Genomic DNA, 18,310 nt, shown 5'->3' with positions numbered 1-18,310 from the left:
ATGCTACTTTTAGTAGTTTGCGGGTTAAACAACTATGGTCATTTTAATTGAAAACCCCTAAATGTTTGCTTGAAAAATTAGTGGTTAATTAACTAATTAAGTGTTGACTAACATTTTTTATGAAAAATAAACTGAATGGTGAGAAACTTTTATTTTATAATACAAAAAATATTCCAGACTTCTCTAAAATGTTTTAGCAATAAAAGAGATCTGATACGTAAATGTAAAATTGTTTTGTATTAGGTTTTATTCCACAAGTATTTTAAATTGTTTTACCTTTATGAATTCTATTAATAATTGATATGGATCTTTCCCAACTATTTAAAGTTGTATGGTGGAATGGGACATGAAAGGTTTGCTTCAAACAGCTGACTAACACTCAACAGCTGATGTTATTGCAATTGTTGACACATTTGGTAACGTTTTGTCAGCCATAAGTCATTCTAGGTACCAATGAATATTGTAAAATTAAGCTTTGGCATGTGCTAGTATAATTGTTAATACGTTTGCTGGAACGAAGACGAAGTGAATAATTCCAAGTTAACAACTTTTGCTGAATGGAGCAATAAATTTAATGTAAATAAAAAACTATCTATATTTTCTTGTGAGAGGGAAAATTATTCTAAAAGTGTGTATTATACTATTTGCTTGTTTTAATGTTATTACTCTTTTTAAGATTAACTCTTCGTATAACATTGTGCACATAACCTCTTAGCTTATGTTAGATGCACATTACTCTTGAAGTTTCTTATCTCAAATTCATGACTTGCGCATTGTAGTGAGTTTAGTTTTTATAAATTTTTACATGACGTTATTTTTCATAAGTAATATATGTAGAACAGTTTTGAAACAATGTCAATGTAAGGATAGTGAAGTTTTGACGTTTTTTCTAGTTTTATTATTCTACCACTGACTAAATCTTTTAATGAATGCATTTGATTATTTTTAAGGTTTTATTTTAAATAAACGATATAACTGACATATTTAGAAATATTCCTTATTATATTTTTATATTTAGTTGCACTGTCATTCCTAGCTTAATGCTGGGGATTGGTAATGTATTATTTTATATTGAAATAGAAACTATATACATCTTATATTTTATTTTATTAGTTACCAATTTCAGTTGAACAATTAGCCCATAAGTTTGATGGTTATGTGTTTGCCTACCCAGATTGGAAACTGTTGAATAAAGCTTGATTGTTTACTGTGAAACAAAGTTTAATTTTCATCCCTTGAAATTAACCCTAACCCAATGACACCAGGAATATTGTGATAATTTTTAGGGTATGTTCTTTTGTGTCTTTTTCATAAGGATGTTTATTTCAACACACTATGTCCATATTTAACAAAAAAAATGGGAAAAATCAGCTTCTCTATACCAATGTAAAAATTAGCAAAATAGGTGTGAGCAATCCTTTTAATAATACCGCCAACTTCCCTCCAAGCTGACACTGTTTAAGGAGAGCCTCTCCTACCAGCTAAGCCACTCATTATTGAGCTTAGTATTGATTGCACATGTATGGGATTTGAACCCGCGCCTGTTGAAAGACCTCAATGCTACACTTCAGTAGCTTCAGCCAACTCAACTACCATCCACCATCGGCCTTAGGGCTTAAAGTGTTCATATAAATGATTATAAATTATGACAACAAGTGTATTCCATTTGGTTTGGTGATTTGACATTGGCTTTTAAAAATACAAATCCGTACTTTTACTCTTTTATTTTTATAAATGTGCTTTTAAACATGTAATATGTTAAGTAATTCTATGTAATCATGATTTTCAACCTGTGTGCTTTTAAACCTGTGATTAAAAAAACTGCACTTAGTGGATAATTTAGTAGACAAATAAATAGTTATTTAAGAAGACTTAAGTTTTTATACAGTAAATAGTTAGTCATTGATTTCTTATAATATAGAGTTAATATACAACATGTACCAATTATGTACGGGCTACGATATCAAGCTTAGTACAAAATGAAAATATACATAACAAATCTAAATAATGGCATAACTTACAATACAGTTCAAAGATTATTTGATTCAAGACAAATTTTTCCGCCATAAATATTAGACCTTGAATTAAATTGAGTTATGTTACAAAAGAATGTTCATACAGTTTTTCATCTACCTACTACATATTATGTGAAGACTCTTTTAAGTAATATTATGGATATTATTTAAGTTATCAAAAGATTTAACTACAATGTTGGTATGGACGTAGTAGATACATAATACGGCAAGTCATGAGGATTGAACAAAACAATGTTGGTAAACATGTAACTGAGGAAAGTAAAAACTTCTGTCTCGTCCCACGATCCATCCTGAGAGTAACAAGAAGGACAAGCGTCTTTGGTCGGAAACTAGACTTTGTGATGTCTGGGATCTTCTGTTTCATCTCCTGCCAGTCGTAGATTCACGTTGTTGTGAGCTTTCCACAACCACATAACAGCATCTCTCTGTGATGTTACGTTTCCGTCAATGGTTTTTGCCATTTGATTGAAATGCTCAGCGCACGGACTGCAAGAGAAGAAGTTCCTGATGTAACCAGTCATCGCATTCAGAGCCTCTGATTGGAGTTTAGTAGAGAGCCTTTCTTGAAGATCTTCTTGTACGACTAAAGTGTGAAACAAGGTCCATAAACTACAAGGGTACCCTCGGAGTGTTGGTATAGTCCCTCGACATCCAACCCATTCTAGATTTGGCATAAACGGATGGTATTTTTCTTCTAACTTTTTAAAGGTTCTGAGAAAATCTTCTCCACAAACACTATCCTTGTTATCCAACTCAATTTCCTTCAATTCTTTAAAAAATTGTTTCCCTTGGCCTTGAAAGGGAAAATATTTTATCACAGCTGACATAAAGTTTCTCAATGCTTCCAATTGAGATGCGGTAATGTTTTGTTTCAATGTTATTTCTCCCTTCAAGGCATATTCTAAAGCTGATTCTATATCCATTTGGAAAACAACTGAGGACAAATGTTTTACGTTGAGTTCTCGTTTCAGCACTTCTTCCCTCCTCATGGCTTCCTTGATTTCATCAACTGAAACGTTTGTGTGAATGATTGGCGTTTTAGGTAACTCTGCAGCTATATCGACACCGTGTTCACGCAAGAATTTTCGTACTGCATTATTCAATCCGTCCCTGGTAAAGTTTTTAGTCTCTAACGGAATGAACTCGAACTGTGAGATATTTGTTATTTGATTAATATCGTTGGCTTGATCAGCTTGTGAAGATAATTTAATTTCTTCTTCCAACACACTCACATTTAAATCTTCCTTTGGTATATCATTGTTTTCTACTAACAAACCTTCTGAAAAGTTTGAATGTGAATGTGTAGAGAGTTGATAATGTCTTTGTAAAATCACTGCACCACTCTTACCCTCCTCCATACCAACCAAATGTGTAAGGTTTGTGTTTCTTGGATGCACTAATCGCACTCTTATCTCTGGAGTTCTAGAGACATCCAAAGCTACTTGAGCTCCAACCAGAGAATCTTTCGGCTCAAACACAAGCATAAGATAAGTAACTGGAGGCATCATCTCGCTCCGTAGCTTTTCTATTTCATAATGCTTAAAAAGTTCCAAATTTACGGGTCCGCTGATTTCCTTCTGACTGTTATGGTAGGATTTGAGTATCTGGGCAAGTTTTTCTCTCATTTCAGAAACTGTAGTCTCTGACCCCTTTCCGAACTCTAATCCTACAAAGTTTTCTTCTGAGTGTGGAGGAAAGATTTTGATTGACGGTACTCTTTTGATTTCATGATTTCGGCAGATTTGATTGTTCATTGAATTTGCACAGTCGATAGTACCTACCTTGACTACATCTCGCCAATCTGCAAGTACAATGAGAATTATTAGATTGTGTGAATTAATTAGAATTTGATGTTTCCATCTTAAGCATCATGTGGTCATCATCTGAACACAGTCGTATAACACAAAGGGTATCACAATAGTACTTACTTTTTCAGTGCATGTGGTACGTAATCCTACAATCCCTTTTTTTAGTTGGCTCAAACTGAGTGATAAGCTAAAAACAAATCAGAACATGTCTTTCATTTTAGAGTGTAGGTTTGAGAAAGGGTATCATAAATTTTCAAATTGAATTTTTGTGAGACATACTGTAGAAAAGGGTAATGTGAAGTTGCCTCAAATAATGTAAATAACAATCCCAATAATATGAAAGCTTCTAGGGATAAGAATTGAAATTGAGAAGTGGTTTTGAAAATACGTTAGAAGTAGTTTTTGTAGAAGTTTTTTTTTAACATTACATTTAACATTTTCTTTAATGAAGAATCCAGTCAAAATATTAATATTATATAGTTTGCTTTTTAGCAACAAATTTGCCTTTTAGCTTTTTTTAAAAAATTGCACTTCTACAATATAGTGGTGTAAGTGGAAAACAATGTATTAGAAAGAATTGCATACATTAATAAGATCTGTGATTTTACACCGCACTACACTGTTATTTTAACGAACTTCCCATCCAGAAAACAGCTGTTTGCCGCCAGCAATCTAATGGTGTTTCATCACGTACTAATGTACTGTAATGAAATTTTACTGGACACCAACCAGCTTATATTATTTATTTGGTAAGGAGTGAAAACATAACATCTCTTTGAGGTTATAAGTAGTGTTTAGTGCTTTAGTCGGTGGAAATATATTAGGATTTTTACAGATTTTTTATCGTTAAGTTAGCTTATGGTATGGCGTAAAATATCATACGTCACTCGTCCAAAATATATTTACCGGACTCGTTAATCCCGCACTCGACATTGTCTCGCACGTGAATGACCACACTTGTTCGGTAAACACTAGAACACTAGGTTTCAGGACTAGTAACGTAATATACAATTACGTTATTGTTATCTAGTTATCAGAATGGTCATGGCTAAAAATTGTTAAACTTGAATTACAATAAAGTTATTTATATTCTAATTGAAAGCCAATTGGCTGGTACAAAATTTCTTGAAAAGGAATAGAGTTCATCCAGCTTACCGGAGGAAATTAAGAGTCCAGAGTAACTTCTTTAGAGATTTGGTTGAAGAGAAATACTCTCTCAAGAAGTTCTACTTCAGGAAGAAATATCACTGTTATTTTCTGTGTTCTTTTATTGTGTATCTTTTTGCCCCTAGACTTTTTTTCAGATAAGCTACTTGAATTATTTTCTTTAAAAAAATTCCTTAATAAAGTTAAAGTTATTTACTCACCGTACACTTCAGTTGCAAAAGCCTTCATCACAGCTACAAATCGTATACAGTAACCGCACCAATGGTTGTAAAACTCCACCAGCCATAGTTTATCCTTCTGTTCTTGATAAACTACCTGGTTGAAGTTAGTGCTATTTAATTCCACCATTTTGCAAAATCCATTGTACAAGCTTGCACCATTAGAATCATCAAAATCACTTTTTACATCTCTGCGAACAACATATGACTCTGAAAACTCTATGAAAGTAAACCAGATCAAAAACAGGATTGTTGGAAATTTCATGAGTGCTAACATTGCTCAATCAGTGATCAATGAATTTTTGTGTTAAACGCTTTTTAAAAAACTTTTTGATACACTCATAATCCCAAACTGAGGTTATCTTTTATTAAAACAAGCGGGTCGCGGTTTAGTGTCTGAATTTACATGATAAGTTTGTTAATTACATAACAGTTCAAAGAATCACAGGGTTATTTTGTTATCCTAAGAAGTTGAGTTTAGTGAGCAGAGATGAAAAAGCGGAAGCTTGTATTTTGGCTTTTGAGCATAAATTACGTCCTTAGTAAAAAATTATGGCACATAATTTCAGAAAGATCTCATTACAAGTCTGGGGGTTGCCATCTATTGAAAGACCATTAAGCAATGATGTTTTATAGCTTTGTTGATTCAAATTGACAATAGTAATTTTAACTATTTATCTCGTAAAGGATTTAAATCATATGCCAAAGGGGTTGAGAATCAATAAATTAAAATGTTTGGTTTCAAAAGGACATTGATGATTCGTTATTTTTACTTTCAAATTGTTTCCGCCTCTGGTTTGGTTTGTCACTGATGTAAGGCTAATTGAAAATCTTGCATTAGGCAAGTGCATAGATGTTAATCATAACAAAACACAACTAAAAGTAACAAACCAAACCTAGAACAGATATTGTACCTTCCTCTTTAGAAACTTCACCTAACCATTGGAATCGGATCATGCAAAATTGGTATAAGTTAATAACTCAAATTAACTATCTACTAATTATTATTAATTATCCGATGAAAATAAAAATCAGCACAATCACAGGATTCTTCTACATTAGATATTTTTCTTTTGAAATAGCACTATCACATTATAAATTTAGATTTTTGACAGATTGTTATAAGTATAGCTACTTCAAGAACCAGACAATGTATGGCAGAGTGTTTGTGTATTCAATACAAGATAATTTGCCAGTTAGCATGTCATCTTTCAATCATCTTGGAAGAGATGATTGTCTATTGTTGATATTCAGTTGTACTTTCATACATAACATGTTCAAAATGTTGGTTCTAAGGAAAAACACCAATTGAATCATGTTGGTAATGTAGTAAACGTTTTTACAGTTTACCAATTTCAGAAATTTGATTTTTTTCCCTTCTTTTACAGACTAATGAATTATCTTGTGCTCTATTTCAAGGTTAATACAGTATACAGTACAACAATTGTGAATCATTGCTAATTATTTCATATTTTTAAGTTTGTATTTAGACCCAGGATTTCTCTTTTTTAATTACATCTCAAGCGATGATTACTACAGTAATTTCCAGGCTCATTTACAGACAGTTGCTCAAACCACTAATGCTAGTACAATGACGTTAATGGATGGGTTTCCCGGATGAATTTCTCACGAAGAAGTTAATGGCGAGAGCTCTGAGAAAGATTATTGTAATGTTTTTATTTATAAAAGTGTTTTTATCAGTTTTAAGAAACTTTTGTTATTGAAACAATTGTTTTAATTTTTTCTGGTCTTACTTGTTATTGCTATAAAGGCTGAACACCTTAACTGTGCCACCAATGGTACCTCAAAAAGGAAACTATTAGATTTAGAGAGAACATTAAATGGAGAACTTAAACTAGTTTTTAATGACGTAAACAAAATTTATTCAAATGTTTCAAAAAAGGGCCATAATTTTCCAATGTGGCGGGTAACTTTAAAATGTCTTATGGAACACTCTGTATTTTATTATTGTTTTAGATTCTATATGCAATTTTAATACTTTTTTACTCTTGGAATTTTCTCTCTATGCCTACTTGTTTAGGATCTACAGCATGTTAAACTTTGAAAAATTAGCTAATAAATGGCAATGACTATAATGACAAGGCAAACTAATTTTTCAAAGTTTAACACGCTTTAGCTCCTAAACGAGTACGTTTAGAAATAAAATGCTAAGACTAAAAAAGTATTAAAATTGCATCTAGAATCTAAATCAATCATAAAATACAGGGTGTTCCATAAGAAATATTTAAGCTAGCTGCCATATAGGAAAATGGCAGCTATTTTTGAAACATTGGAATTCATATTTTTTATGACATTGAAGTTCTCCATTTAATTTTCTATCTAAATCTAATAGTTTCTGAGATACCAAATGTGGCACACCCTGTACAGTTTAGGCTAAGTATAGTTTGTGGGTTGTGGTGGTCTAAATTAGTGCCGATAAAGATCCAAATGGCACAGCGAAGTTTCTGTTGTGGTCAAGGTGAAAATTTCTTTTGAAATGAATTCAAACCCTTTAGAACTTTTGTACTGGGTTTTTAAAGAATATCTCCGCTTTCGGGGTATCATGACGCCGCATCTTTTCTTCATCCAAAGGTTGGGTTTTTGTTTTTAACAATAGCAGTACACACTTTTAAAAACTCTTTGGACTTTTTTTTAGAAAGATTTGAAAATAATACACCATACCAGTATAGTCCATAGTTTATTATTAATAAAATATATAAATACAAAAATCACACTTACTAACCTGCAAACCACTTGATAACAATAAATTAAAACATACGGCAGATCCTTATATTAAAATAAAATATCTACAATCTACAAACCATGCTAGAATCTCAATTCGGAACAGGCCAAATTAGATTTTTTCATGCATTTGTTCATCCTAGCAAAATTTGGAATGGACAGTTATAGTTTACACGATCAGGTACGATACAATACAAATTGGTAACACTATTCACCTAAATAAAATAGAGAGATTAGACGAAGGGTGTGCTAAATAGATAATTACTTCTTTATATTTGTTCATTAAGTAGACACAACTTTGATTACAATATTTAAACAAAAAACTGCACACAATTCTGTAACTGTTCCTCGAATAGGAAAGTCATTCATTTTTATCAAAATTAAAACAAAGCAACACAACCTCGAATTCAAATGCTGCACATTCGTATAATTAGGTTTAAATAACCAAACATATAAAATATAAACAATTTATAAACATAAATAAAATTCACAATATTTTTCACAATACGCTAAATTTGTTCGTAGAAGAAAGACAAGATAGATTGAATTTTTTTAAAATATGTGATGTTTTTATCTAATTCTAAAGTAGGCCTACAGGTGATTTCCAGCTGTTGGTCAACAATCAACAAAGAATTTTCTGATTAATCTGAACATGTTTAAAGTGACTCTAATACTCTAATAAACAATTATAGTTCTCAATATTAATTCCCTGGTGACAATGTTTCATCATTTATTTATTGGGTGTCATAAATTTTGAACAACTAACAAAACTTAAAATATTGAGTGTGTGTAATTTGAAGCTGCCTTGTAATAAATAGCCCTTAGATCATTCTATGATTTATTAATTTATGATTTATGATTTTATGATTTATTTCTATTAATGGGTTTACATTTTCTAGTAGATATTTTACATTGGACGGTATCGTAAAACTTTTGAAATTTCTATGCGAAGACTTTACTCTAATGTAGGCTATTATGATTCCCCTCAAATGACTGCCTATTGTCTTCATGCTTTACCGCAAGTTAGATTATTGTATTGTTTATTAAGTTATATCAGATAGGTAGGCCTAGTAACAATAGTTTATTCTTTTAAAATAGTAAATTAAAGGATAGGAAGACTTGCTACAAATTTTGATTGCTACTCAGTTGATTTTAAAAGGTTTCACAAAATAGTAGAATTTCAAAGTACCGTTGGTTAAGGGAAAAATATAAAACTTAACAATGGCTATTATAATATAAAGGCAAATTACATACACTGCACTGCGCTTAAATATTTTATTAAAATTGATAGATAAAACAGTAGTTGGGTAACATAACACAAACTCAATACTTGTGCAGCCCATGGAATGTAACGGTAAGTTTTCAGTGAAATCTCAGACTTTACTCAAAATATCATGGATGTAATGCTTCTTTCTGTAAGATCTTTTGAAAACAAACTTGATGCAGACTAAAATTAAAATGGCTACAGAACAAATATACAACAATACACATAAGCTAATATCAAAGATGTTGAAGCCCCACAGTGTTCTGGAAGAACTGTCAATACGTTGATTTTTGAAGCCTCTGTCGTCTCCGTACATCTCGTGCCTGAGGTTCTTATCGTACTGCGTCGCGGACGGCACGCTTCCAGGAGCAGGTGTGGTCGTACTGAGATCTTCGGGTTGTAGGTAGACAACATTCGAGTACATGTGACTAAGGAAGTTAAAGACTTCGGATTTGTTCCAAGATCCCTCCATGGTGTAACAAGAAGGACAAGCTTCTTTGTTTGGAAACTGAACTTTCTTGTGCTGAGGGTCCTCAGTGGCGTCGCCTGCGAGACGATTGTTGACGTTGTTGTGAGCCGACCACAGCCACATGACCATGTCATGCTGGGTCGTCACGTTCCCAGCGATGGTCTTTGCCATCTCAGTGAAATGTGCGGAGCACTCGCTGCAGCTGAAGAAGTTCTTGATGTAGCCCGCCATGGCTGACAGGACCTCGGGTTTCTCATCTGTGCTGTTCCTATCCTTGAGCTCCTCGTGGACGGAGAGTGTATGGAACAACGTCCACAGACTGCAAGGATAACCTCTGAACTCCGGAGTACTACCTCGACAGCCGATCCATCCTTGATGAGGAAGAAACGGTTTGAACTCATCCTCCAACTTCATGAAGACTTGCCGAACATCTTTGCCTGAAACATCCACCTTGTCATCTAGCGCTCTCTTTTTCAACTCTGTCAAAAACTTGAGTCCTTGCTGTCCGAAAGGGAAGTACTTGATGAGCACCGACACAAAGCTTTTCAAAGCGTCTAGATGTTCCCCGCTGATGTTTCTGTGTAGAGATATCTCATTTTTCAACGAGTACCGAATAGCTCCCTCCAAGTCCAGTTGAAAGACCACTGACGAGAGAGCTGTCGTTTGCAGTTTCTTCTTGATGTCCTCCTCCATTTGCATGATGTGCATGACGTCGCTCAAGTCTACGTCGGAACTGAACACAGTGGGAGTTTCAGGTAGCTCCGCTGCAATGTCCACTCCGTGTTCTCTGAGGAATCCTCTAACAGCTTTGTTGACTTCTCTCCGGGTGAACTCCCCCACTTCTATTTTCGTATGGGTCAAATCCCTGTGTATAACAACAACAGTGTTAGCGCCTTGGTCTACGTTCAGTTCTCGAGCGAGATGTTCATTACTGTAATCTACCACTCTTGTTGTTACTTCTTGAGCAACCGCAGAAATGTCCAATGCCAACGTCGGCCCTACCACTGAGTCTTCAGCTTCAAACACTAGCACGAGATATTTTACTTCTGATGGGGTTTCTTTCCATAAATTTTCATCTAATTTTGTCGCTGTCAGAGGTTTCAAGTTTAAATTCTTTCTTTCTTCAGGTGAGTGGTTGTTGTGGTGGCTTTTCAGCTTTGTAACAATCCTGTCCCTCATTTCGTTGATCTTTCCCTTTTCAAACGCCTCGCCCAGGAAGCTTTCATTAGAGTGTGGAGGGAAGATCTTGATCATCGGGTAATACATGACCTCCAAATCTCGACACAGCTGATTGTTGGCGTCATTGGCACAATCAACGGCTCCAATCTTTACCGAGTCGCCCCAGTCTGAAACAAGCCACTATCAGATAATTTATGATCAACTGAGGGGAAAAAATCAGTGCAAAGTATATTACTGTTGGTAAATATTACAAAATTCATGGCTTTTGGTATTCACAAAAACCATTTAATGTCACAACTTTTCAGTAAAAAGTGGTCAAATTTAGATTTTTTTGAAGCTTCGAAAACTGTTGAATTGTGATTGCAGGGGGTACATCAATTAGTAACTAAAACTGTTGCTTCTAGTCCTTGGCCATAACTGTAAAAGAAACAATAAATTAACTTTTAGCGAATTTCCCTATAGGGTAGTAGCTATTACCGTAGGTGGCATGGTAAGACCTAGGCCCGGGGCCGATTTACTTTTTCATTTTGATGTCCCCAGAGGCCAAAAACACCATTTGTTAAAATTTGTATATATTTATATATATATATATAAGGCGGGATGAACTTGAATGAGTTCGCGAACCAGCATGATTGGACCATGGGAACGGGGTTTTACGGGGGGTTTTGTGGGGGGAAAATGGTTTTTCTCATTTTTGACCCTCAAAACACAAAATGTCCTAATTTCTGTCTAGACCTTTTTAAAGAGCTTAAAAAAAAAATAATGTTGTATATCAAACTGTTTTTGTACATTATTAGTAACAGAGAAAATTCAAAAATTTGTAAATTTAAAACTCTCATGCTATTCTTATGGAGAATATTGTAAAATGTTGTAGTTTGCTTGTTAATGGATATATTTTGATCAAACTTGGCAAATTTATTTATTTTATATTAGGCTATTAATAATTTACTAAAAAATACAATTTATTAGTTTCCTTGTAGCAGCAAACCTAGGTACTCATTAAACCTTATGTTATTTAAATAGGTTTAGTTGAAAATAAATTCAGACAAATGGAAATTCGCTTAGTCAGCAGGTTTGCTGCGGCGGGGGTATTTTTACTTAAGTTTTCATCATCTAACACCATAACTGTGTTTTGATATAGCCATGTGACGGTTTTAACATGCTGTAATTTTTCGACCATCTGTTGAACTTCAATTAGAATAGATTAACCCTGAAGTGAGGTGATTGAGTCACTTCAACTGCTAACATCGATCTATGAGACCAACTTTTACATAGGCCTAAGTATTTTTTACATAAACTAAATAATTATTGGAATTATGTTTTGGAAAACATTTTGAACATTATTGTTGGGCACCTGGATTTTGTTTTCAATTTGTATGCAGCTTATTCATAAAACAATTAATTATTAGATTCAATTAGCTTGACTGTTGAAAATAATTCTAGAAAAAAAAAATAATTAGTTGAACCTCCTGAGCTAACAATTGAATTTATAATCAGTTATTGAAAATTTTATTCAAATTGGGTAGTAGCCCTACTACTCTTTTCTAATTTTTAACTCCCCAAGAAATTATTACTACACTTTTCCTTGTGTTAATTTCCCTGTTAATGTCTACCATCGTGTCGTTAATGTTGTGAGGAAAGTTCAATATAATATAGCTTTACTAACTATCAGTTGTACCAACTTTCAAATTGATGAAAATCTAAAATATTTGCTACGACCTGATTGGTTACTCGCTATCGCTGTTATCTGTGTACGTGAGACTTGTACGTAATGGCATTATGCAAATGACCTTCATGCCTACCATCTATGTTTGTACTTTGATTTCCTTTAATGTCACCTCGATACGACATTATTACCTTAAAACACATTCTGCAATGGTGGGGATTTCAGCGTTGTACCAAATAAAACTTAATACTAATTTGATCCAGCAGAAAGTTTTAAGAGCTTTTTGTAAGAAACAACAATTTATTCTGTTAGGTTTGTATGTTTTAGGATATTTCCCGTCTCGTATGGGAGTAATACCCCTGCCACGGCAAACATGCAGACTAAAGAGATTTCCATTCGTCTGATTGGATTGTTATTAAAATATTTATTTTGTTATTAAAACTCGTCAGATTTATAGGCCTACCTTATTTAATTAACATTAGATTTAACGGGTACTTGGATTTGCTGCTAAAGGGAAGGAAAAAGTTTTTTAGTAAAATATTATTAGCATAGTATTATAGGTAAAGTAATTAAATTTGATCCAAATATATTAATTTTTAAACCAGCAAAATATACTAGGCCTACAGTTTACTTTTTCGCCATAAGATTAACAAGAGAATTTTAAATAAATTGTTTAGGCTATAGATATTTATTCCAAAACTTTAGCCCACAATTTAAGTGCTACAATATACAATGTTAATTGTTTTTGAGCACTAGACAATGTTTTCTTTTTTTATTTTAAGTTACCAATTTTAAACCTCATATAACCTTGTTTCTATGGCCCGATTTTGCTAACTCATTCATTTGTATCTAGCTCTACACGTTCATGCCAAATTTCATTAAAATGAAACCAAAATTATTCAAGTTATCGTTATAACAACACAATTTTAATGAAAATTTTTTTTGCTCTCTAGAAGAAAATAATAATGAAAAACTCAATCGGTTTCAGGTCCCTCGGTCTTTCCGGGCCACCTACAATAATAACTTCTTCCTTATAGGGCAATTGGCTAAAATTTTTAAAATGTTTTAAGATATTTCCCAATTTACATTAGAGGATAATGCAACACATTATCATGCTGGAAAATGTTTCAGATGGTTTCAGAAATACTAGCACTTAGATTTAATATTGAACATGAAGATAAAACACCTTAACATTTATATCAGCTTCCAAATCAACTTTTACTTGACAAAGACATTAAAGGAAACGTGTATAGGCTAAATACTGTAGATTGGAGATAAACTAAATTAAGAACTAAATTCACAACAGCAGATTCCTCTTCAGGAAAAATAGGTTAAACTTGTCTAACAAAACAACCAATCAAGATAAGTGGTTTAACTTAATGAACAAAAGGTCCAAGACAGCTTTCTTGTAACAGCATTAAGTCGATTGTCTTTGTTCTGTCTGCCTTCGTTACAGTATCTTATTGTTATTAAAACCTTCAAATGATTGCTGTTAAGCTTAATCTTAAATTGAACATGTGTTTTAATACATTTATTCTTACTAATCAGCTGAGAATTATAATGTTATTTTCCTCTCCAGTAGACGTAGTCAAATTTATTTTTATTTCTTTTAATTTTTCTAGCTTTATAACTGTTTTAACTAAACTGAACTATTTCGAAAATGTCGCTTGTCCTTTACCTAAAATACCTAATATTGAATATTATACCTAAAATAAGGGAACATTTTGTCCATCAACCTAATAAAACATATGGAACATGAAGCACATAAAAACTATCTTTTAAGATTTAACAATAGGATAAAATGTCGACTTGTAGTATTTAAAGTGGGTGCTGGATTTGCGGGGGAACACGCCGGAACGGATCAATGATCAAGAACAGAAAATTTCATAAACTGTCAGGGTTCGGTTTCAATAGCAAATATAGGCATAACATAAGAAATATAATTGGCTAAACCAGCAGGCTTCTCATTATTACACCCAAGGGACACATATTATTTACAAGATCTAGGTAATTGTTTTCCTATACAAAGAAATTACCAACGGAAATTGATTCAGTGTCAGTTTATTATCTTTTGTTTCATTCAAACCAATGAGGTAATGATGTGACGGTAGAGATAACAAAATCAGAAGACACCATCAGTAGGTCTGTTGTATAAAGTTTTATTAGAACATGACTTGCGTCATTTGACAGTCTTTCTAAAGGTTACGTTTCCCTTGCAATTACCATAAGAAAATACTTTACTGTCATTATAATTTTAAATAAGATTTTTATGATTGCTTATTTGCAAAAGTGTTAAAGTAGGCTAATATTATAGCATAGCTCTATGGTTTTAGATCTTGCCAAAGAGGAGATAGTAAGGGTAGCCAAGTGATTACGTTACTGTGCTCGCCTTGAAATAAGAAGGTCTTTGGTTCGATTCCAGTACAAGAAATACTGCACTAAATTATTTGCTTTAGGCCTATTAAGCTCTAGAGCATAGTTAAGAAATAAATTGCTAAACTTTAAGTTTTGAAAGAAAAAATTGGGGAAAACCAAATTTTTACTCCATAAAACCCTGTTCTCATAGTCTAAACAGGCTGGTACCCGAATCCCAAGCATGTTTGAATTAAGGAGATGTTTGTGCCAAATTTTGTAAAATCGGACAATTTTTACTTGTGTGATGGTGCTAACAGACACACAACTAAGTATAGTATGAATTTGAACAAATAGTGTTTATGGCCCTTGAAGAGTCAAAAATGAAAAAGTAGTCAGTCTTTGTATTAGGTCTTATCATGAGATCTACGTTCTACGTTGTACTGAAATAGATTATTCCCTATATGGGAAATTCACTAAAATGAGGAGTAAATTCCAAACATTCCTGGCATTGAAATAATTTATAAAATACAAAAATAGTTTTTATAAAAGACATATTTGTAGATATGGCCAAATAGTGGGCATCACTCATCAACAAGGTATTATTGGGCATGAGTCAACAATTTGACATGTCTAGATCTGCAGACGTGATTAATAGGCCTACAGCACTTCTATAGATTGTAATCAACCAGTGTTATTTTGTACACAATGGGCAAGTTGATAAAAATAAGAACACATTTAAAAATTAAACTACGGCACTTATTTAGGCCTATTAATGAATTTAACTAACTATTTATATGAGAACAAACACTAGGCCTAAATAATGATTTTAAACACTGGACTGCTCCAAATGCTTATTGGGATTAAAAGTTAGAAGTCCAAATATGAAGTCTTAAGGCAACAATGAAAAAATCTTACATTACATACAACAACCCTCTTTTGATAAGTAGGCCCAAATAAACCTTTTCAGACTCAACCCATAATGCTTGTCTTTAAAGTCGACTACAATCCAAAAAATAACATACCGCTGCTGACAGACTATTAAAGAACAGTAAATTTATTTGACTCTTTGACTGAAACCTTAAAGTGGCAGCAATACAAATTTACCTAGGTTTAATCAGTTTTTGTGATGATTAATTAACCTACATACATCATTTTTAACTTTCATTCAAAAAGTGTAAAAGGGAATTATCTTAATCCTACAATGTAATTGATTAAATTCCAAACCATTTCTACAATGTATTTTATTTTGGGTAATGAAATTACACTCATCATACGAGACTACTCTTGACACATTGGTATCATTGAAGCTAGCACACTTCATCACCTAAAACAATATTTGATCAGTCAACGTGACAGCGAGTTTTAACAATGATGAAGGTGTTAAGTACGCCTGATACTGTTTACATTTGAAGAAGTAGGCACATTTGTTTTCATATGTTTACCTTTAAAGACATGAGTACATTTGCTTACTCTGTCTAACATTAGATTATGCCTTAAAACTCTGAATTTAAAACAGTTTTCAGTTTGCTATCACCACTGCTTAACATTTACCTATAGCTTTTCTAAAAACTGGAACTAACTTAGTGTTATATGTTTGTAAAAAGTCTTATTAACTATCAATCAATTGGTACCTAATGGCTATGAAGCATAATTTGTTAATAAGTTACGGGATGGGTTCAGAAACGATCGACTACTAGATTCGCCCTTAAATAGAGTTCTTTCTGGCCGAGCGGCAATGACATACTTTGTGCTCTTAATAACTAACTTATTTCAGTGTTTCCTAGCTAAAGAAGTTACACCTGTTCTGAGTTAATGACACAACTCTTCATTATTAAATTGAACCCAGTTCCCCTATTTAATTTGTTCATGACTTTGTAAAACTGTAGTGATTGTGTTCGGAAACAAGATGCATATATTTTCTCCTTAAAGATAGGTACCCTGATTCTCGCAATAGGCAGAGTAATTTTTGTTGGTATGTACCAGGGTTGTCTGTAGGGTATCCATCAAGTTCTGTCGCAGCTAAGTTACTTTCTAACTGGTTTACCACCAATATGGAACGATTAGGCCTAGTCTTGCCAGTGTTTGAAAACATTGTGAAAGTAAATTGGCACTTCCGCCAAGTAAACTTATCAGGTTTTTTATTAGATTTGTTTTTATCGTCAATAGTCTAATTCAACTGGTTCGCTTGGCTGTCAATGGGGACCTTAATTTGTTTTTAGACATTAATGACACATCCGTCTAATTTTGTATACAGTAGGCCTAAGTTACCAGTAAACTTAGGCTTGTATAAAAAAATAATTAATAGGTTGATAAGTTTGCATACAAGCCTCGATGAAACTAACTTTAACTTTTCTACTGTCTAGGGATTGGTTCAAAAAATCAAACGTTTTAAATTAAAAAAAGTTAAGTTAGGAAGGTTACCGTACAAGTAATTTTCCATGCAAAGACACCATGGTTCAAATTCATCAGATTGGCCTATCTCCTCAGCAACCCGGAATAGAAGTAGAAAATAATGTTAACTACAGTCTGTTCTGTTCATGTCGTTTTGTAGGAAACTTAGGGGTCCCATTCCCAGATTTCTTTTGACACACAATTTAAAATAAGTTAGTCTGACATTATTTTAGTCATTTGATATTTATAAGAGGATTCAATTTGTACACCCCGGACACACGTGGGTGTATATTTTTAGATAAAAATGTTGATTGAATATATGTTAGTACGTGTATGGGGCTTTGGGTATTTCACCTATAGTAAAACCAGGTACCTACCTAGGCATAGGCCTAAGCTAAGTTAATGATGTGGTATTTTTTAGTTCTAATCAGTACTAATTAACTTAGACTCACAGTGAACCCAACAAAAGACATAACTTAAAGATGAAAGTGTTTAGCCTACTTACCATAAATATCTACTGCTAAAGCTTTCCATGTTGGAGCAAATCTGTGACAATGTCCACACCAACTGTTGTAAAATTCAACCACCCAAAGTTTTTCTTTTTCTTCATTATAAACAATTTTCTTAAAATTACTACCACCCAATTCAGTTATTTCATTAAAACCATGGTACAATCCACGACCAGATGCGATATCGTGATACAATCGTTTACTGTCAGGTGAAATATTAGATGTAATAGAATATTCAACAAAAACTATTAAAAACAACGCAAGCAAATATTTAAAATGACTGGTATCCATGTTCAGATCATTAGTAAAACTATCTACTTGGTCGCAAGACTTACGGTTCTCTCAAACCAAAAGAATTAAAATTAGAAATCTTGTTTTCACTTGTTAACCCCCATCTGTCAAGTCAAGGTAGCTAGGCTTCACCACATTGATGTCATTCCGATTCCATTCCTGCAATATTTGCTGTCTGCTAGGGAAAACCAGAACGTCCAGAACAGAACAACAGA

At 33.2% G+C, this 18,310-nt stretch overlaps 1 protein-coding gene and 1 pseudogene across 1 annotated transcript; both read right to left on the bottom strand.

The window, feature by feature from the left end:
- Window positions 1-2,203: 2,203 nt before the first annotated feature.
- Window positions 2,204-5,488, bottom strand: LOC128995534 (sulfhydryl oxidase 1-like; annotated as a pseudogene).
- Window positions 5,489-7,914: 2,426 nt separating this feature from the next.
- On the bottom strand, window positions 7,915-18,291 carry LOC128995275 (sulfhydryl oxidase 2-like). Its single transcript, XM_054420236.1, has 2 exons — window positions 17,801-18,291; window positions 7,915-11,050 (listed from the first exon to the last, which is right to left on the bottom strand). The coding sequence occupies exons 1-2, from the start codon at window positions 18,093-18,095 to the stop codon at window positions 9,345-9,347; spliced, it is 2,001 nt and encodes a 666-aa protein (XP_054276211.1). The 5' UTR covers window positions 18,096-18,291; the 3' UTR covers window positions 7,915-9,344.
- Between the last annotated feature and the right edge of the window lie 19 nt (window positions 18,292-18,310).

This window comes from Macrosteles quadrilineatus, unplaced genomic scaffold (genome assembly GCF_028750875.1).
Source record: "Macrosteles quadrilineatus isolate MER2022 unplaced genomic scaffold, UCM_ALF_1.0 Scaffold_5__1_contigs__length_97177068, whole genome shotgun sequence".
NCBI lineage: Eukaryota > Metazoa > Arthropoda > Insecta > Hemiptera > Cicadellidae > Macrosteles > Macrosteles quadrilineatus.
Note: the sequence above shows the minus strand (reverse complement) of the source record. Positions and strands in the feature narration are given on the sequence as shown.

Excerpts from the sequence above, each read along its gene's own strand:
- LOC128995275 (XM_054420236.1), bottom strand. The coding sequence starts at position 18,095 with ATGGATACCAGTCATTTTAAATATTTGCTTGCGTTGTTTTTAATAGTT. Across the intron at positions 11,051-17,800 it reads TTTAGCAGTAGATATTTATG|ACTGGGGCGACTCGGTAAAG; the intron begins GTAAGTAGGCTA and ends GGCTTGTTTCAG.